General features: G+C 38.1%; 1 protein-coding gene across 3 annotated transcripts in view; it reads right to left on the minus strand.

Moving 5' to 3' along the window:
- ULK4 (unc-51 like kinase 4) overlaps positions 1-22024 on the minus strand; it is a 240899-nt gene that overhangs the window by 116329 nt on the left and 102546 nt on the right. For all 3 annotated transcript variants that reach the window (XM_086614586.1, XM_086614587.1, XM_086614589.1), the window contains exon 30: positions 18572-18620. In XM_086614586.1, the coding sequence (XP_086470712.1) occupies positions 18572-18620 (49 nt within the window). The remainder of the gene's footprint in view (positions 1-18571; positions 18621-22024) is intronic.

The raw sequence follows: 22024 nt of genomic DNA on the forward strand, positions 1-22024 counted from the left end.
GCAAGCAAGGGACAGAAACTGAACCTTGTAGTACAAATGGAGGACTTGAAAGACAAACTTAAGAGAAGAAAAAGAGACTACCAAATTTTCAGCTGAGTCTCTGAGATGATGCTACTGTTGTAATTAGAAAGTTACAGTGGGTAAACTAAGATTGGATCATTGTAGGCTTAATCTTTTTGCATATATTTATTTCATTCTATTTTAGCAAAGCAATGATTTTTAAGCTTGCATATAAAAACATTTCATAAACTAAAATATATTTAGAAACTAAGCGTACAAGACAATCTGTAAATTAGTACTGTTAAAACCAGAAAGTCAAAAACAGAATATTAAGATTTAAACTGTTTTGCTTTGTGGAAGACTGACATTCTAAAATCTAATTATCATCCTGCAATATGAACTCTTCAGGAAGATATTAACATAAGGAATGTATTATACTTTGCTGAAGCCCAACCAGACAAGTTTCTAGATAAATGATCAGAGTTCAGAATCATAATGTGGAACCCTCTGCCAGCCAGAAACCATTCACAGACGTTCAATATTCTTTTACAAGCTCTATTGTGAAGCACACAATAGCTTATTACCTTAGTCATCAGAATGTGGCTGGTCAATAAACGTACAGTCAGCAACTGCCGTATCCCTACACCAATATTTATTTAGATGAGATCAGGAGATATACGTCAGTTGTTTGACAGAACAGTGATAACATCACAGTGAAATTCTAGTCACGGGATCAATAACTCTTGTTCTGAAAAGCATACATCTCAGCTTTACTTCAGTATGTATTTTTCCTTAAATGCTTTCTCTTTCCATTAGCAGGAACAGTAGATTGGTAGATGGGTCTTAATTAGCCTGACAAACACGAAGTTTGGAAGGAATGAGATTTTGCTTTAATATTGCTTCTACGGTAAAAATAAATATTTAAATGCAGAAATTAATCACCTTGGGTGAGCATTTTCATTGACCGTGATTCGTTTCTATATAGAGAATATATTTAAAATTTCTCACAAAATTCACATGAACTACGGTAACATCAGGATTTCTCCTTAAAACTTCTAATTCACAAAGGACGTAATCTGGTACTAGACTTGTGAAGTCTCACATTAGGAAGAATCCTCCCTCTCAGTCTTTCTGCTGCGCTTACATTTCACACATTTGCAGCACGGTGCTACAGCCCCTGCTCTTCACGAGGCCTCCGTGTGCCCTTTGGATCAATCTGTGAATTAGTGACTGACCGAGTTGGGGTGAGACTGAGGGAAAGGGGCAATGTTGCATTCCCACCAGCCTTGGGACATGCAGCAGTTACAAACAAGAGCAGTCCCATCAGCTTCCCAAAGCTGCTCTTCTCCCTGCTCCCTATTCCGCTGCTCACCATCAACTGACACACAACTCCTGGGACCAGGCACATTTCTTCTTCCTTATGTCACACGATCCAGCATGAAGAACACTTAGGAGGTCACAAAGACATTGAGATTTCTAACACAAACATAAATATATATATATGTATATTTTTATATATTTACTTTTTTAATATATATATATGAATACTAAAAAATTAGAAACTGATTGTAGAAGAACTGAGTAAAAGGAAAGATGTCCAAGGTGTGGATACTGCAAGACTTTGAGAATGAGGAGAAAAAGCTTATCAAACAGGAGGTGAGATGTACCAGCTATGATAAAAGTAGGGGAGGCTTCAGGATGAAAGATAAAGAATTTAATTTGTTTCATTTTATTTGCAGCAGAACCAGCTACTAATCCAGAAGATTAACTACTTTTGCTGCATTTTTAAATTAAAATGTAGGAGAAAGGCAGCAAATGCTAAGGACCATTTGGAGGAAAGGAGTGTGACAGAAACAATGTGGTTTCTGAAGATGGTGATACCAGTTAAATCTTTAATTAAAAGGGTGTGCAATTATCCCTTTACCCATCTCCAACCACCTCCCAAACATTTTTTCTCTAATAAGCTTGAAAATTGTCCAATTATAATGACTGAGTGAAAAGAACTTTAATGCAATACAAATCCTGTGGAAATGTGTAATGTTAAACATTGAGCAATCTGAAACTTGTTCATAGATAGAGAATCTGTGTAAATAGAGGGAGGAAGATTGTATCTGAAATTTAATGTACTTAGAGCAATGTACATGGTGGGGAAAAAGTACTAACTTCATATATGAGCTAATTATCTCATATTAGAAAGGCAATTTCACACAAATGACAGCTCAATGATAGTAAAAAACCTAAAGTGAAATGTAAGGAAAAGAAGGAAGAATTAAAAAAAAAAAAAAAAAATCACATCAATATGCCACTGTATAAACCAACAGCTCTGTCATGGTTTGATGTGGAGGGGGTGGGGGTTCTGGTGGCAGGAGAGGGGTTTTGCTCCCTGTGACCTCCCTGGTTTTGGAACTGGGTCAGACCTGGTTCTGGCCACCAGATCAGACTGCCATCCCCCTCGGGGTTGAGCCAATCAGCGCCTCTGCGAATTGCCCTATTTAAGTCGGGACAAAGGAACCGGAAAAGGTGCTTTGCCCAGGAACGAGGAGAGAAGGGAGGAGGGCACTGCCTCCGCTCCCTGGCTCCCGGCCGGGCAGCTGCCCGCGTCGGGCCGGCGCCACCCACGGAGAATGGCGGCGGCGGAGCCGGCTGGGGAACTCGGGGGCACCCCACTCCCGGGGTGCCCACTGGGCTGAGTTCACCTGGAGAGGACTGAGATCTGAGAGAAACAGCCGCATCGACAGCAGGTCAGTGAGGATGGAGCGGGAGGAGGTGTGCCGGAGCCGAGTTTCCCCTGCGGCTGATGGTGAGATAGCAGGCGGCCCCCCTGCAACCAGGATGGCCTCGGTGGAATAGAGACCCACTCGCAGCCCGTGGAGAGAAGATGCCTGAGCCTGAGGATGGTCGTGTTGGGGTGCACGACAAGGCAGAGAGGCATCTGGAGTCTGCGTGACGACCCACACTGGAGCGACTGGCTACAGCTCCCTAAGTATCCGAGACTGTGATAAATCCCACACTGGGGCAATCTGTGGGGAAGGATTGCTTCCTCTGGGCTGGACTCACATTGGAGAAGTTTGTGGATTTTTCCTCGTGGGTAGGGGATCCACTGGAGCAGGGGAAAAGGGTGTAAGGACTCCTCCTCCTTTAAGAGAGAAGCAGCGGTAACAGCACAGAATGAACTGACCTGCACTCCCCCAGTCCCTGCTCCCTGCACCACTGTGGGGGGTGGGGGGGGAGGAAGGTGTCGGTTTTTAAGATCTGGCTTTGTTTCCTTTTATCCTCTCACGTAACCAGTTTTGTTTCCCTTGGTCCTTTTGAGTAACCATCAATAAATTGTTTTGCTTTTAAGAAAGCCAAGTCTGTTTTGCCCCGGACCATGGTTGGTGGGTGCTCCCTCTGTTCTTGTCTCATCCCTCAGTCCCTTTATTATATTTTTCTCCTCTCCACTTTACTGGAGAAGGAGAGACTGTGTGAGTTTTAGCTGCTGGATCAGCCTAAAACCACGACAAGCTCAATCACTCTTCGAACACTTCTCTCTGGTCCTACATCAGGACCTTTAAATGGAACAGCTTCTATTTAAAAATTCTTAAGTAATGATGGCTTTGTAGTCCAGAAAACTATTTTAGCAAACTAAGGGGGAACACTGAGATTTCTAAAATCAAAGGTGTCATAAGTGGAAGAAGATCCATTGTTTGCTGAATTTTTGAATAGAGAAACAAGAAATAATCAATTATAATTGAGAATAATAAGAAATAATCTGATAGGAGCCATGTTCAAAACAGACGAAAGGAGCTACTTCTTCACACTATGCAAAGCCAGGCTGTGCAGCACCTTGCCACGGTGCTTGGAACTCCAGCAGTTTATATGGGCCTAAAGGGGGGTCGGACAAGACTACGGAAAAGATGTCTATTGCGAATATTAAACACATAGTAACTACCAGCTTGGAAAGATCTTGAGATGAAAGTACTTGGATGTAAAGAAAGTATATGGTGGACATGTCAGATAGGCTTACTCCTTTTGATATTTTTTTTTCCTAGATACACACTTATGGCCACTCTCAGATACAAAAAAAGCAGACTAGCCAAGACTCTCAATCTGACCTGGTCAAGCCTTTTTTATGTTCTTTCTAGTTGCCTGAACAGAAAGTATCATGATCATCACCATACCTCAAAAAAAGACCTAAAGGAAATAAGGTACGAAAAAAAACAGATTACCTATGGAGACTATGTAACCCACAATAGCCGAAGAAAGCATGAAAAACTCTCAAAGTCTATTCAAACAGAATGTTTCCAATGTTTTTCATGCAAACAAGAGCACTTAGATGAATCAAATTCACATTAAAATAAACAGACATGAATTAACATGGCAAGTAGATTAGGCACCACTTGATTTTTAGACATAAGGCAGTGACTTAAGTATATGGCAAGAAGGATACATATTTACACACACAAATACTCAATATCCAGTTGTAATTTAAATAAACATTATACCAGCACCATTAACCTCATAGTTTTATTATAGATATTAATTATTCAATTAAAATGTAAAATGACATCTAAGTCTCATAACCTGCCAATAATTCTCCTTGAACTAAAAATAGAAAAAAAAAACCATACATAATTTTTAGCATGAAAACTCCTAAGAGTACATATTCCCTTTTGTGGACACAGTTTCCAGCAAGTTTCTCAACAGTGAAAAAAGGATACACACACTGAAAAAAACCTCCAACATTATACCGAATTACAGAACCTAATTACTTTAGGTATTTAAAAAAGCATTTTTGAGTAAGTGAAAAATACCTTTTTGCATGCGCTACCTGCTTAAGGATATATATTTCATAACACAGGAAAAAAGACAACATAAATTCTAATTAGAAATACTTAGGATAAAACGTTAGGAAACGATGATAAAAATTCAGGATATGCCTACTGAATAACTCTCACTGAGATGGAGCAGGATGCAACTTAAAAATAGGAATGGATTTTTTTATTATTATTATTACCTTCCTTAATCAAGAAGAAATTTCTGAAATATTTCCTAAGTCAATTACAATTAGAGATACAGACACACACCTACACTTACACAAGTAAACCCTGCTTGTGCTAAAGGACTAAAACAGAACTTGATATTAAATACTATATATTTTCTAATTCATACAACTAAAAATAAAATTGTTTCTAAATTCTCAAAATTAATATTTATTTTAAATTCATGTACTCATTAATACCAACATATTTGCATCCAAACAAATGAAGTGCTCAGACTAAAAATTAACTTCATAACTCAAAGCTAATCCTATGTACTTTTAACCTGCTAATTTCTCAAAGAAATAACTGTTGCTTCAGAAAACAAATTAATCTATTTAAGTCATAAAACATAACTCGGTTTCTCATATAAAAGTAGGAGTGGTAAGAAAAAATTCTACACCTAATAACTAAAAACTTACAATATAGAAAGTTTCCTACACGTGCATTTTCAGTATATAAAGCAAAACCTGACTTGGTTCATACTAAAAGTCTACCTACCCCAACAACCTATCTACAACACTCGGCAGCAAAAGCAGTCCTGAAAGTACAAGCCAAATACACAGAACACTTTCCCCAGTCTCTAGGAATTGACAGGCCAAGGACTTTGAGCCAGAAGCAGATCTTTAGAACATAATAGCTCGCACTGGATTTTTCTTCCACTAGTTTGTCCAGTCTCTCTTTAATTCAAGCAAACCCAGGACCCTATGGCACAGAGCTGACAGCTGAACATAACCCTACAGGAAGCAGTATAACGTTTTTTCAGTTTTTAAGATCCCAACTGCAAGTTTTCTTTAGTTCTTATAATATAGTTCTTATGTTAGAGGATACAGTGAAGAGCAATACTGTTCACTATTCACCTTGTATGAGCCTCTCATGACTGTATGCCATCATACTTCCCCCTCAATCATTGCCTTCCAGACTAAAACGTACAGAAGAATAATCTCTTCTACAGCGGCCATTCCAGACCTTCGATCATCTGTCTTTCTTCTTTGCACTTTTTGCAGTTCTACTACAACCTTTTTGAGAAGGGAAGCCCAAAATCCACACGTGGATTAACATGGCACAATGTTTTCCAGTTTACCATTGTAATGCTTCCTCTTACAATCTCTAACATTCAGTTTGCTTTTCTGACCAGGACCTAAGGAGCAAACAGATGTTTTCATTAGACCGTTTTTATCTAACCATGGTATCTCATTCCTAAGTAATAATGGCAACACATCTTGCATCACTGAGTACCTAGTGTCAGGACTGTTAACAGCAGACATATTGTGCAATACTTCAGAACACATACAGGTTTCAGGGTTGCTTTGAAAAGGAGTGCAAATTAAACTGAAAGCGAGGAGGATTAGGTGTCAAAAAAATGTAAGGTTTATAATTACATGGATACTCACAAGATCCTGAAGATTATGTATAAAACTATCAAAAAAGGCCCAAATCAAATATGATAAAAGAATATGTGAATGCTAAACAGCTTTATGACAACCAAAAAAAAACCCAACCCAAAACTGTTGGAGAGAGGAAAAAAACCTTGATCCACAAACTCTGCACTGTGAACTTTGTAAAATCTTAAAAACTTGGAGTTTGCAGAAAAAAGTGAGAGTTGAGAGAAGATAAGCACCAATTGTGTGCCTGCCCAAGTCTTAGGGCAGATCTAAGGGCATGGAGATGGTCAGTCCTGCTCTCTCACTCTGCTGCTGATGACATCCATCATACAGGAACATAAGCTCAATATCCTTCTGCTTTAACTTCCCAAGACTGATAGACTGATCTGAAGACTGAAATGAAATTCCTGGGTATTGGGTTTGTGTGGGAAGGTTTTGGTAGTAGAGGGGCTACAGGGGTGGCTTCTGTAAGAAGCTTCTAGAAGAGAGAATATTCTGCAGTGAGAATATGTGAGAGAAACAGCTCTGCAGACGTCAAGGTCAGTGAAGAGGGAGGGGGAGGAGGTGCTCCAGGCGTGGACCCATGAAGACAGGAGCCTACGTTGGAGCAGGTTTGCTGGCAGGACTTGTGACCCTGTGGCACATCCGTACTGGAGCATCTGTCCCTGAAGGACTGCATCCTGTGGAAGGGATCCACGCTGGAGTGGTTCTTGAAGGACTCACACTGGAGAAGTTCATGGAGGACTGTCTCCCATGGGAGGGACCCCATACTGGAACAGGGGAAGAGAATGAGGAGTCCTCCCCCTGAGGAGGGAGGAGTGGCAGAAACAATGTGTGACGAACTGACCACAACCCCCATTCCCTGTCCACCTGTGCTGCTAGCAGGGAGGAGGCAGAGAAATCAGGAGTAAAGCTAAGCCCAGGAAAAGGGTGGGAAAGGGTTTTTTAAGATTTGGTTTTATTTCTTATTATCCTACTCTGATGTGATTAGCAAGAAACTAAATTAATTTCCCCGAACTGAGTTTGTCCTGCCAGCAAACCTACTCCAGTGTGGGCTCCTCTCTCCATGTGGTCCCAGCTCCTGCCAAGAGCCTGCTCCAGTGTGGCCTCTCCATAGGGTCACAGTCTCCTTTGTGCACATCCACCCACTCTGGTGTGGGGTCCTCCATGGGCTGCAGGTGGGTATCTGCTCCAGCATGGACCTCCCCCTCCTTCTTCACTGACCTTGGTGTCTGCAGAGTTGTTTCTTTCACATATTCCCACTCCTCTCTTCCAACTGCAATTGCTGTTGCACAGTTTTTTCCGTCACTTTTTAAACATGTTATCACAGAGGTGCTACCACCATCGCTGATTGGCTCGGCCTTGGCCAAGTGGCGGGTCCATCTTGGAGCTGGCTGGTATTGGCTCTATTGGACATAGGGGAAGCTTCTAGCAGCTTCTCACTGAAGCCACGCCTGTAGACCTCTGGTATCAAAATCTCGCCACGCAAACCCAACATAAAAATGAAGTACTGGAGACTATTATTTAAAGCTATATATCAATATGAAATGGAAAATAGAAGAAATATTATTTCCCTTTCAGGGCAAAAATTAATGTTTTTTCCATGCTTTTTAAAAGTCTTTTGAACTATGCATGGATTTGAGTCATTCTAACTTAGTGGGAGAAAACAACAGGGTTTTATAGGATACCTGAATTACAGAGAAAAAACAATGAAAATACTTAACACCATAAACTACAATAGAGTACTCATTAATTAGTCTTTAATTTTGCCTTTTTTTTTTACATCTAATTCTTCTCCTAAAATACTCACGACAAAAAAAAATATCTTATTTCTCAGTACATATTTCAAATAATCTACAAATCTTAACTGTTCCAAAGGTGATAGAGTTAAAAAGAAAGATGTTGGTTAACATCTAAGTACACTTGTTTTCCATTTAGTTTTAGAGGAAGCTGTTCCAGTTTTCTAAGAAAAATCTAATAATATAAATTTTAGCTGTCAGGTACAAAGCTGAAGTTAGCATGTTCTCTTAAAGGTCAGAGCTGCACTGCTTTTAAGTAAAAATATAATCTATAGGAAAATAGTACCTCTTTTGCCTCAAATTCTCCACAGCAATATTCAAATTACTGAATCATAAAAGTCGCATATATATCACTTAAAAACTTTGTTCAGAATACTGTTCAAAAACCACAAAAGAAAGATGTGTATTTAAGGTACCTTGCGTAATGTCCAAGAGCATTGCCAGACAAAAGAAGATGGCAGAAACACTCACTGACTTTATATATTCATCCACCCAACTGTGACCTATCGTCTGTCTTGGATTTGGTTCACAAAAGAACGTCTCATGCAGTATAAAATGTAGCTGGCTCAGATAAGGGAGAAATGGGAGCGGAGCGAAGCCAGCTGAATAAGTGTTGTGGGTTAGGCTGCTCCAGCAACCAAACCACCCCCCCAACAGTCGTTGACTCACCCTCCCCCAGCCCCAGGGATGAGGGAGAGAATTAAAGGAGAAATGGGATACCCGTGGGTTGAGATAAGAACAATTTAATACAGATGATTTAATACACAGTGTAGATGCTCACCACCCCCTCGTATGCAAAGCCCATCTCGTCCTGAACCTGCAATCCCGGACGAATGCAAGGCCCCGAAATAGAGAGGGGCAGAGAGAGAGAGAGATGTTACTCCGAGAGTGGGAGTACTGGGAGAGAGAGGGGGGAAAAAAGCAATATAGCAAAAGCGCAGCAAGCGCAAAAGTGGCGAAAGAGCCAAAGTGCAAAAAGCCCTTCTTCCTGGCTGACCCTCACTTTTATACTGGGCATGACGCTGCATGATATGGAATACTAATTGGCCAGTTTGGCCCTCAATCTTAAGTTCCACCACAAATCACAAGGGGAATCATGTCCCCCTTGTCCCGGCTATTCTCCCCCCTTATCCCGCCGTGCTTCTGCACTCCGGCACACTGAAAAGTCCTTGGAGTCTCAAACATCAACTTGCTATCAGCATTCTTCTCAGAGCGAGCCTCTGAGTAAAACCAAAACACGGAGCTCTTCTAGTTGCTAAAAAGAAGAGCTAACTCTGTCCCAGCTAAAACCAGGACAATAAGCACTGTCAATTCAGTCTATCCACCTTGCCTACTTAAAGGTCAAAGCATACAAGGAATTAGGAAGCAGGAAATAGATGAAGAGCTCAGAAACCCAAACTCACCTGAGAGACTACTGACTTGGATACTAATCTAGAGAAGCTAACATATCTGACTGCAGGTAGGACACAGTGAATGGTGTCTCCATGCTAAGAGATAACCTGTGGGGTAGTTTTTGTTTAGTTGGTTGGTTTTTAGAAAGACGGACTGGATTAGGCCAATCAAATCACAGAAGTTGGTTGTATACGTGTATCAAGATATGGTTGAAGGTATCTTTGGAGCTCTCTAGTCTAATCTCCTACTCAGAGCAGTGCTGTCAAAGCAGGCCAACTCAGGGCTGCATCCAGCTGAGTTTTAAGAGTCTCCAAGGATGGAGAGATGCTACAAACTCTCTGGGCCCTTGTTTCAGTGTTTGATCACCCTCCTCACAGCAAAAAGTTTCTTCCTATATCAAACTGGAATTTCACATCTTCCAGCTTGCATTCATCCTCTTGTCTTTCTGTTGTGCACTGCTGAGACAAGTCAGGCTTCATCTTCTTTGTACTGTCCCATGAGGTAGCTACATACAGGAGTAAGATTCCCCCCTGAAGCCTTCTTTGCAAAGGTTGTAAGAAACCTGTTCTCTCAGCCTTTCCATGTCTGCCATGTGCTCCAGGACCTCTGATCATCAGGTTATATATGCACTGAGCTGGCTCCAAGATTCAAAATTTCAGAGTAAGCACTATTACAAGTCTTTTACAATATATTTAAAATTCTTCTCTGAACACAGTATTTGAACAAACAACGTATTCCTAACCATTTTAGCCTTCCAAAAACCCCTAATTTTAAAAAGTTGTTCAGAATAAGCACTATTAATCCCCTCCAATTACAAAGGCTGTAAGGGAAGCACCAACTACCAGGGTCCAGTAGGGTCCAAAACACATCAGACAATCCTCTACATACAGTAGAAACCTAGTACATTTTGAGCAACAGCCAAGGGCCAGCACACAATAATAAGCAGATGCACCACCCTTTGCAGGGGTGGAGACTTTTGGACAACTGTTGTGTTGCATCCCAAGCCAATCCTTGAAGGGATCACAGGAGTTCCGTATTGCGTACCATAACACTGGACAAATATTAGGGGTACAGTTATTCATTAATTGTTTTGATGAGAGTTTAAACTGTGTCATCACCATGCACCCCATAATACTGGGCTGTTTCTCCCAACCAACAGAAGAAGCAAAAAGAACAGAGGCCTCAGCTGGGATTTAAGTCACTTTGAAGCCATAATGTGAAATGTTTTTGGGACAGTCAGAACAAAAAAAGTGAAAAAGACAAGAGATCTGACCATGCCAGGCACAACACAAACTGTTACTCTGTAATAACATTTTCTTTGAAATGCATTGTAAAAATATTTTCTTTCAAAAGACAACTTGTAAGACATTATACCACAATACACAAAACAACCAACCGCTTTTGACTAGTTTAGAAACAATTTATAAAAAACCAACTCTCCATAAAACCAGTATGCTTGCCTGCTTATTGAAGACCAGTAAAATAAAACATGAACAGTGAGATCAAAGAGATGAAAAACAGTCACTACATCATAAAACTTAGGAACATGTTCTAGTATCAGCTATAATCACAGTCACTATTTCTGCAAAGTACAGGCCTACACACTTCACTACTTGTTTGTGATTTCCTTTTCCAGTATGTTATAGCTAGTTTTAAAACCTTATTAAAGTCTTTTAGACTCATGTTTATTATCTGTAAAATTTTCAACTTCTGGGACAGGATAAAAAAATCTACCTATAAATATATTGTTTATACATGAGTTTTCTTACTCCTCAGCACTGAATATAAAATACAAAAATAGTTATGTAGCATACACACTAAAATATTAGTGTCTAGCAATAGAAAGCAATTCCTTTAAGATGCAAATAGCTGAATTTCCTTCCTATAAAAGAACATAATACTGTCACGAATGCTGTAGACTCAATTTTTCTCTCAGAAGTGGAGCTTCAGGTGATTTTGTAAATAACTTAATTGCCTCCCTTAACAGGAGCACTGGTTCAAAATAATTTTCCAGGTAAGAAAAAGAGTGATAGAAAGATAAGCTTTAGTACTATTTTTTCCTTTTTAAAAGTCATTTTATTATGCACAATACCAATTTATAATATTAAAATTATTTAAAAGATGGTTCTGCTTCCCCTCACATGTTTTTCTTTTTCCATCAGCAAACCTGCTGGTGATAGACCTACACAGACATACAGCAATAAAATAGGCTGTCCACGTTTATTTAGAATTTGTACGGTCCTACTCCTAACAGAACCTGAATACGTTCTATATCCTAATGGTTTTCTCTTCCCTACATTCCTGTGATGTACATTTATAGTTTAGACGTTACCTTACCATAAGGAAAATTCATTAAAGAATTATGCTTCAATAAGGTCCATCTGGGACCTTAAATGGGCTTAGTTTCAGAATGATGAGCACCAACTTTTGATAGTTTTGTAAGAGTAAATGTGTTCATCAGACACACAAAGGATAGAAGCACACTAAGCACATTTGAAAAAGGAGGCTTATACAATTTGTCCAGGGTCAAAAAGAAACATGGATCATCAGCAGGAATATAAATCAGCTGTCTCAATCATTTCAGTACTCTGCCAACAAGTCCATCCTTCATCCCACAAATCATGTACTTCAGGTAAATGACAAGACCTGAAAACCCGTTCTTCTCAAATACCATCATTTGTAACAAAAGCACATTTAACTACTACCACCATTATGACTTCTCAGTATTAGAAAGTTGAATTAAAACCAGTCAAATCTATTTCACTCAACCAAATCTAGAACAGCTGAAAATCAGCTATGTATATCACTCAGAAAAACAACATAAAACCCCCAACAACAATAATTTTCTCTAGGTTATGGAGGGAAAGTAAATCATTCCAGTTCTGTTAAAAGCTAGCAGCTGTTAAGAGGAACCTTTTAGAAAGTTTTCAAACTTGTATATGCAGAAGTTTTAATTATATAGTACTTCCCTCATTATCCCAAGCTCATGATATTCATAAAAAGAACACAAAAGAATCATAGAATTTCTAGGTTGGAAAAGACCTTAGAGATCCTCCAGTCCGACTGTCCCTAATCCCCCATTAAACCATGTCCCTAAGCAGTACATCCACCCTTTTCTTAAATACATCCAGGGATGGGGACTCAACCACCTCCCTGGGCAGCCTATTCCACTGGCTGGCAACCCTTTCAGAGAAGAAATTCTTTCTAACATCCAACCTGTACCTCCCCTGACTAAGCTTATACCCGTTTCCTCTTGTCCTATCACCCATCACTAATGTAAAGAGCCCTTCCCCCACCTCCCCACCATCCCTTCTCAAGTACTTGTAGGCCATAATCAGGTCTCCCCTCAGCCTCCTCTTCTTTAGGCTAAACAGCCCTAATTCCCTCAGCCAAAGTGGCACACTTCAGCTCAAAGGTACATGGCACCCCTCCAAATAAACAGCATGTGGTTGCCATGTGGCCCTTAAGTCCCCAGAGTATGTGTCCATCACTTCCAATGCTTCAGTTCCAGTCTTTTCTATGAGACTTCTTCAAATTACATTGGTCTTTTGCAAGTATGGGAGGACATCCGTACATTAACTACAAAGGTATCCTCCACTTTGAACTTGCTAGGGAACCCAAGGAAGGATAGCTGCAGCAGTGAACTGCCCAAGTATATATTAAACTTCATAGGAGGCTTTGCACTTTCTAAGCCCTCTGTTGCTGCACCCACAATGTTAGCTAACATACTAGCTCAAAGTTAGGGGAAGATACCTTTGTGAATTGCTGCCACACACTTACTGCAGCGCAGACATAGCAAAGATGTTGGAAGTGTAGCATAAGTTACGATGATACTGAAAAAGCCAAATCTTCCTCCTGTTAATGTTTGTAGCAAAACACCTATGCAAAGGAAACTTTTGTTGATCTTTTCATTGCTTTATCCATATGCAAAACTACTGCACATCACCTAACAATATCTGAGGAAACAAATCAGAAACCATGGGTTCTCATTATTTACCACAGCCAGAAATGGCTTTTATACCATGCGTTTTGGCTTCTGATAGTTTCATTGTCATCTGTTAGGAAGATGATAGTTACACATCAAGGAACAACAATTCTGCGTACAGTGTTAACACTTGCAGAGAACAATTGACTGTAACAGATTAACACTAATCAAACATGTACAGATGTAGAGATATATAAACACTTCTCCAGCAACTCGACTGAAAGACTATTGGCAAAAAAATAAAATAAAACTTGTTTCTGAAAAAAGTTTCTTTTACTAAGATTCCGCTTTCTGCTAAAAAATTCTCAAGAGTTACACTTATACATGCTTATTTACAAGAGAATGCATTCTGATATGCAGGCTTATCCCTTCTAAGTATACACTATTTTCAAGTCAGCAATTTAAAAGAGTTATGTAGTCTCAGACATCTCATCTTGCATGTAAGCAAGTTAAAGTAATGAAAAACCCTACCATTTCTACCAGAGGAGCCATATTTTATTCCTTGAAAACTGGAAATTAACATACTGTACCCTACTGCCTTTTACAATATCTTCCTCAGTCTTTAGAAATGCTCCTATTCACTTGATTTAGCATTAAAAAGAGAGAAAACGTAATACCTCACTGAATGTTGACACGACTTCAATGCATCAGTAAGACTTGTCAGTTTGAAAAGGATTTAGGCCATACTCATTGTTAAAGTGTTCTTCTACTCATAACAATTTTTACGTTTGCATTACATTTGTCGTCTTTAAACTATATCTGAACATTTTTTTATAATTCCAAACATATAAATTCTAAGGTAGTCTAACACTTTCTTACTAGTTTCCTTTTAATTCGTCTTTGGCTATTAAATGTCTTTCAAAACAAGCAATTATGTTGCTTTATAAACCTCCCATTAAAATAGGATTTTGTCATTTTCACTTTCAGAAATCTTCATAGATTACATTTCTAATCTGTCACAGCAGTTTTACATACACTGCCATAGCATACAATTTGGCTATTAAATCTAGCAGATTTTAAGCATGCATACTTCACAAACAGAAAAAAACAGAGATATACATTACAGATAAATTTAAGGTTCCTAACTACAGCTAATGCCCATCCTGTAGAAGCCACAAAATCACTCTTAGAATCTAATTTTAGATACCTTCTAAATGCAGATTTTCCCTAAAAGCAGTAACAAACAGATGAAATACACCAAAACGAGCCATTGCATTTAACTGTCTTATAACGGGAAGAGGAATACTATTTCCTGTTCTTTAAAACATGTTGCCTAACCATTGCCAGATACCTTTGTGTGGATTTTTTAGAGGACTGAGGCTAAACTAAGGATCGAGTATGCCCACAGACTGGTGTGAAATGTCAGTAGCTATCAGTTACTACCAGTATCAATCTCTTCATGCAAGCACAGAGCTGAAAGAGGGACTTTAGCTCAAAGCTCATAAACAGCATAGAGGACCAACCACCTATTTGCACTAAGTGCTAGAGCTTATGTTATTTGCCGTATTCACCACACCAATTTTCTCCAGCAGATGAGTTCGGCAGCATAAACTTGTACTCCGTACAGAATACAAGAATAAGTCTCCTACCCTACTTCCATCCTGGACAATCTACAAGTACTTGCAAGAGTTAAAAACATGCTTCCTATTCTTCTAGACAACCAACAAGGTGTGCATCACACTTAAAATGTGTCTAAACTCCTGGACTAAAACGTTCTTAGTTTAGCAGACAGAAGTACACTAATGCTTCAACCATTGCAATAACCTCTGATATCTACTATTCATGTGGCTACTAAACAGAAAAGCACCTCTACCTCTTTCCTCAAATGATATTTGACTGCAGTCTCTCAGTAGAAAACAGAAACCAAGTAAAATAGGAATGATGAAGCTCCTTTCTGATGTTTTTTCCTTTTTTACTAGTGTTTTCACAGGAAAGGCTTGTCAGGAACTAAGTATTATTTTTAAACAGTTCTAAGTGGGTGGCTTCGTTGCTTCAATTGGATCACAAGGAGTGGAATCTCTGACCATAACCATTTCCTGTAGCTTGATTTTTTTCTTCCAATTAAAATTCAAAAATGAAATATAAAATCCGACCACTGCTTCCACTTGGCTGCTACATGAATTTGGTGTTACCCAAATAAAACTGTTTTAATTCTTCTTTTAAAGTATGAATATGTTTAACTAATTTTAACTGTTACAATTTTTCTTATAATCATGCCTAGCTTATACTCTCTTCCTTAGTGCTCAATGGAATAATAAACTTGATTTTCAGATGCAATTACAACATAGTAAGCAAAACAGCTTCCAAGAGGAATAATGTCCGCCAGCATGACAATGATTTTGAAGCATTTTTTTGAGCAATTGAGCATAGGTTTACTGCAGTTTATTGAAAACATGAACAGTATATGATCCTTTAGTTTGAGATACCCTGTTCTGTTATTGAACTTAACTGGATGCCCACAAGTCTATGGGGCCTGATGGTATCCACCCGAGAGTCCTGAGAGAGCTGGCGGATGTCATTGCCAAACCCCTGTCCATTATCTTTGGGCAGTCTTGGCTCACTGGGGAAGTTCCGCTGGACTGGAGGCTGGCGGATGTTACCCCCATTTACAAAAACGGGCGGAAGGAGGATCCGGGGAATGTCAAATTCTGAGCCCACATAATTTCCCTTCAGAGCCTAACAGACTATGTTCTGTCAGTGGCATCGCTAGAAATAACATGAACTAGATTCTATGATACGTAGAAAATACATTGCATATTTGGTCTTGGCATAGAAATGAAGTACTAGTGATATTCCTTGAACTTGATAGTAATAGCTCTACGTTAACTTAATGACAGCATAAACTGACTCTGAAGCATAATTCGAATTCAGTAGTTTAGTGTCTGGTAAAATTCCAGGTACAACAATACAGAGCTCAATGTTACTGATCTGTGGTGTTTCTGGAAACCAATAGAAGTACAGACCTGGCCAAAGACTAGTTTATGGACAGCAATAGCAAGATATGCCGCTCCCTTCACTCATATGACCATGAAAGTTACCTCAGAAGCATACAACGAAGGACTTTGCTAATCTGTTCTGTTCACCAGGGAAAACAGCCTCACGATTAATCCTTCCAGTCTGATTAGCCCTGGCTCCAGAGCCTTCCCAATGGCCTAACATTCCTTCGCTGAATTCACTTTTCTGTAGCAAAAATGGGAACAGTAAGGAGGGTGGCAACCTACTTAGTGTCTCGCATCTCTTGAGCCAAACAAGCCCACAGCTGACAGCCAGTGTATTGTTAAAGCTTGACTGCTATCTATGGTAACTGAAGCCACTACGGGTGTCCTTCCCAAACAAAGCACATTGAAAGGTGATTATTTTTTTCTCCCTAAAAGCTACAAGCTTTTTCCCCTCACGACTCTAACCATAAGCTTAGTTATACAGGTTTAAGAGAGCTGCAAAAACTTCACAGACCACTAGTCATGAATACAATTTTGAGCTTAACTGTTTTTTACTCTCTAAAAAAACCCAAGCTATTTCTAGAACTCATGAGGTCAAGCTGTGTATGAGGAGGTCAGGAAGGTACATTTATGACTGACTCCAACTTATCCCATGTACACGGCATGACATGCATACATTTTAAATTCCATGACTATAGACATATTATAAAATGTTTTTCAAGATCTGGGAATGTTTCTAGAGATCATAGCCATATTCAAATACTCATAGCTATATACTAGCACATACATATATATGTGTGTGTTTCTATATTGGCAGTTAAACTTCAAGATTCCAACACCTGGAGACATTTCAAACATTAATTCGATATTTCAGGCTATTAATATGAAACATTTGACTTTCACATTTTACTATGTTCCTCTTTATTTACTGTCTAAAAGCAGTACTCATCCCAGGTCAAAACTATTTATGAACTACTGTAAAATGTTGACTTTATTGTTAATACTTAGCACAAGAAGAGATTTGTACATATATGTATGCAAAATATCACGAAGCTTGTGTTCCGTATGCTACTAGAAAAATCTATCATCGTTAAAGAGGTTACTTTAATAAAAAAGGGCTTATCTGAGTATGTCGTATTAAAGAGATTTAAAATGATAGGCAGTGAAATAAATCACCGCAAAGAAAGAGTGAAAATTAAAATACTTAAAGCTAAAGGAAAATCAAAGTTGATTCAGGATCACATTTATGAACATCATCTACCCTGACTAAGACTGAATTTCAAGAATGGCAGAAAAAGAAGCATGTACTGCATAAATAATGCATATTTATTCATAATGCACATTTAGTATTTTTCAGGAGCATGTCTACATAACAGGACACTTACCTTATACAGCTTCGTGAATAAAAAGATTGAAAAATATAAAAAAGAAATTGTGGAATTTAGCAATGAGAAGGCTAGTGGATAGCACAGTATCCAGCTTCCAAACTAACCTACAGATTTTTCTTCTTCCTTAACATATTTGTTTTGCAACATTTCAGAGACACAAAACCATCAACAGTTTTCATGATCTTCCTAAGTGGCAGATTGTACTCAGGGATGGAAATGCAACATGTGACTATGCAAAATCATATCTTTAATACTTTACATTGAAAGAAATTCTGAAAGCAAATAGTAAGAATTGGCATTATCATGCCAACAGGACCGAAGTCAATTTTAATATTGTTAAATAAAATGCAAGTTCCTCAGCATTTGTTGCTTGGGTTGGGCAAATATACAGTTCTAGCTAAGGATCAAGCTCATTAATTCTATTCTTCAGGCTTTTATTTGGTTCAAAACCAGAAAAAAATATTTATCTTATAAAAGAAACTTCTTTAACAGGTAGATTAGTTGGCGAGACCCACATATATGGCTGCTTGCAATACATTCTTTTGTAGTGACAGACAGTTCAACTTCATTTTATCAACATGCCTAACGAAACCTACTAGTTTGACATGATTTGGGAGATATGATACTTACCTATTTGCAATTATATATATAAAAAATATTCTTACCAAGATGACTTGGAAAAGAACTGGAAAAAGATGGATTTCTTCCACAAGTCTGTAAAAACATATTTTAAGATTTATTTAAAAAGAGAGGAAGCGAATTCTTATTTAACACACTTAACTCGCAAAAGAAGCAGAGTAGTAGAATAGCTGTTGCCAAAATCCATGACCCAGAACCTCAGCCTTTGACTAGCTCTCAACAAAAACGAGCTCCGCTTCAGCTATTAAATAGAAACAGCAATGTTATACTGCTTTGGAAATGAGTTCTAGGTCTACTTCCCTGATGCAACTCAAGTGAGCGGAACAGTAATTAATATTTTTAAATGGCAGAAATTAATCAAATTTCAGAAATATAATACTATACATGCTAAGAAACAGTGTGCACCATTAAATAATTTTAATTAACAGACTCCATGAACACAGTGAAATTATAAATGCGCTGTGTTTTTTAAAGCATGCTACATTAATTAACTTCTTGAGTTTAACATATATTAATATATGATACATTTGTCAGCCACTTCTCTTGACAATACTGAGGAGTGGTTACCCAAAAGAATCTAGCTATATTTTCCTGAATTTCAAAATCAGATACAAACCAGTATATAAATATTCATAAGAATGAAGAATATTCTCAAAAAACAGTAATACTTGGCATTAATGCAGTCTTTTCTCTATTCTTAGAGCCCAAATCACTTCATATTTATTAGTAAAGCATGTGTGTCTCACAAACACTATGATGACATATTAATTATATGATTACATATTCTTTCCTGTGACTTTACGCTCAACATGAGGTAGATGCTTCTGCACCCTTATTCAGGGAACTCTGCATACAACATACTACAAAATTGTCCTGCAAGTGGTATGTCAGTTAAAAACAGGAAGTTACATTATATAGTTCTCTATGAATATCAAGGAGTTATATTTGATTAAAATAAGTATTTTGTTTCATTTTTGAAGCTTTACTGTGTAATACCCTATACTGGCTTCTGGTACAACAATAATCAGATTAATACTGTTTGGTAAACTATTTGTTAAAAAGAATCCTTAAATTACATGTTTCCATTTAAGAGTTTTTATTCATGTCCAGTAAGAAGAGAGGAGAAGGTACTATTTTTATGGATAGTGTAAGCTAAAGCACTAGACTCTGAACTGAAGCAACTAAAAGGAATTGCGCATTCTGTTCTATGAACTTCATGAGAAAATTGAAAGGGGGCTAGAACAAACATTCAAGGGTCATAAAATCATAAAATGCTTCATTTAGATTAATGTCACCTATCAGAGCCCTGGTCATTTATGTTTGCTGAAATCACGTGATGTAATGAAATAAAATAAGGAATGAAAGGCATGCTAAAAGAACAACCATATTTATGAAGAACTGAGATTTACTTAGAAGTCATATATGTGCATTAAGTATAAATAATTGCTTCCTATTTCTCTGATCCTTGTATTCACTTAATTGTAATAACGATGACCATATAGAAACTAGATGAAGTCGGGGTGGGAGCAGGGGCTTACCGTAAGATTTATTACATTGTACAGCACTGTATAAGGACACAGAGACAAGTAAAACACGTCCACTAAATTGGTCAAAGCAATAACAAAACAATATAGTTGCACGCACCTACATGAAAACATTCAATGTAGCTAAGTAATAGCCTTGCTCAATCAAATGTGTTCAATATTTCTTGCATACAGAAAAGTGTAAAAGCACAAGTTACACCCAAAAGAAAACATAACGCATTCTGAGACAGTTTATCTAAGGAAAGAAACTCGTTACTTCTAAGTTAAGAAGCCTGAATTTAAGGACAATTTCTGTTCTTATTAAGTTGATGGAAAAAATATCCATATGCAAGGCAAAATCCAACAAGTTCCCTACATCGGTCAGGAGAACCTGAAAGCTATTCTCCCCTGTGCCATCTAACCACCCTTAAATAGACAGTTATGGCACCTTGGACACAGTCAGTTCATAAGAGAATCCCAGGACTGCACATAGGAAGAGTTATTACATTTGCGGTTCATTTTCCAGGGCCAAATCTACTAGTTAAATCAAAAGCTTAGACCATGGCTGTAAACCAGAATTTTGCTGATGTGGATGTAGCAATCCTGGATGTAAAAAAGGTCATTTAAACACCACAGACTGCCAAAAGCAGTAACAATTGCAATAGTAATCATACTGACAAAAAGAAATTTTGCCAGCACAAACCTCCTTATGCTTACGGTGTATTGGAATTACTTACCCTAGAAAAAGATGCTTACTTTGCTATGTAAGTAGCGTTTAAACCGAGAACACATTGGCAGTAAAATATAATCAAATACCAAGAATAGCTAAGCAGTCCTACTTTAGGCAAAACTTAGAAAAACTCCTTTGTAGTAAAGAGTAAATTATGAATCAATTGGTTTCCAAAACTTTAAGCAATCGCAATTGTTACAGAGCTACAAAGTCAGCTATACTTTCTGCTGAGACAAGCTACGAGAAAACTATAGCCAATATGGTTATCCTTAAAGGTCACCTGCAAAACTTTATGATTCAAACAAGAAATAGCTGCAGTCTTTAAAGAAAACTATACACATAAATTCACTAAAGCGTAAAGTTACATCAAGCAATGTATTAAGACAAAGCTTAAATCTGATTTGTTCCAACTATGCGTATATGTGCACGAGAGAATGACTCACATTCTTCATTGCTATCTTACGAAATTTTACAAAGGAAAAGTCTTTAAAGTAGGTGAAAGAGGAGTTCAGCTATGGATTTATTTCGCAGAATGGTCATATTCTAAATTAAAAGCAGTTTGGTCCTCTGTAGACTTTTTTAAGATTTATATTAAATCAGGTCCTACCCTGTCTGGAAAACATACAGAGTCATAATCGTACATATAAGCAAATTATAATTCTAAATCTCAAGTACTCGCATTTTCTTCTCATTTAAATCTACATCCAAATAAACACACAGGCTCAAATCACTTGGTTGTCTGATTTTATAAGACTTGTCATCAGTGCAACCTGAATTTTTAACTCTAATAATTTTCAGAATGAGGTTATGTCTCTAATTTTGTTTTCAAAAAATATGCAAGATCTGTTTTTCTAAGACATCCTGAATTGCTTTCTTGCAAAATATAAACCTACTGCAGGATGCTGAGCACAGAACAAAGGCTTTTTGTTACAGGTGCGACCCCTTAACAATCCCAGGTACCGACTTTGAAATAAGAGCCTTACAACAGGACTTTTAGTTTAGAGCTTTCTGTCTCAGCACTTGCATGAAAAAGGGAAGTACCTTACACCAGGATGTGAATTTACACTGCCTTGCATTCACTTCTCATATGAATAATTCTGGTACACACTAACGAGGGCAGTCTTGAGGAAAGAGCATAAAACTAATTCCTTTCTTCCTGGGAATCAAGAATATCTGTACTAGTCCCCTACGCAGAATTCCTCATCTGATGAAAATGCAATGGGATA

This window comes from Tauraco erythrolophus, chromosome 7, assembly GCF_009769465.1.
Source record: "Tauraco erythrolophus isolate bTauEry1 chromosome 7, bTauEry1.pri, whole genome shotgun sequence".
In the NCBI taxonomy this organism is placed as follows: Eukaryota; Metazoa; Chordata; class Aves; order Musophagiformes; family Musophagidae; genus Tauraco; species Tauraco erythrolophus.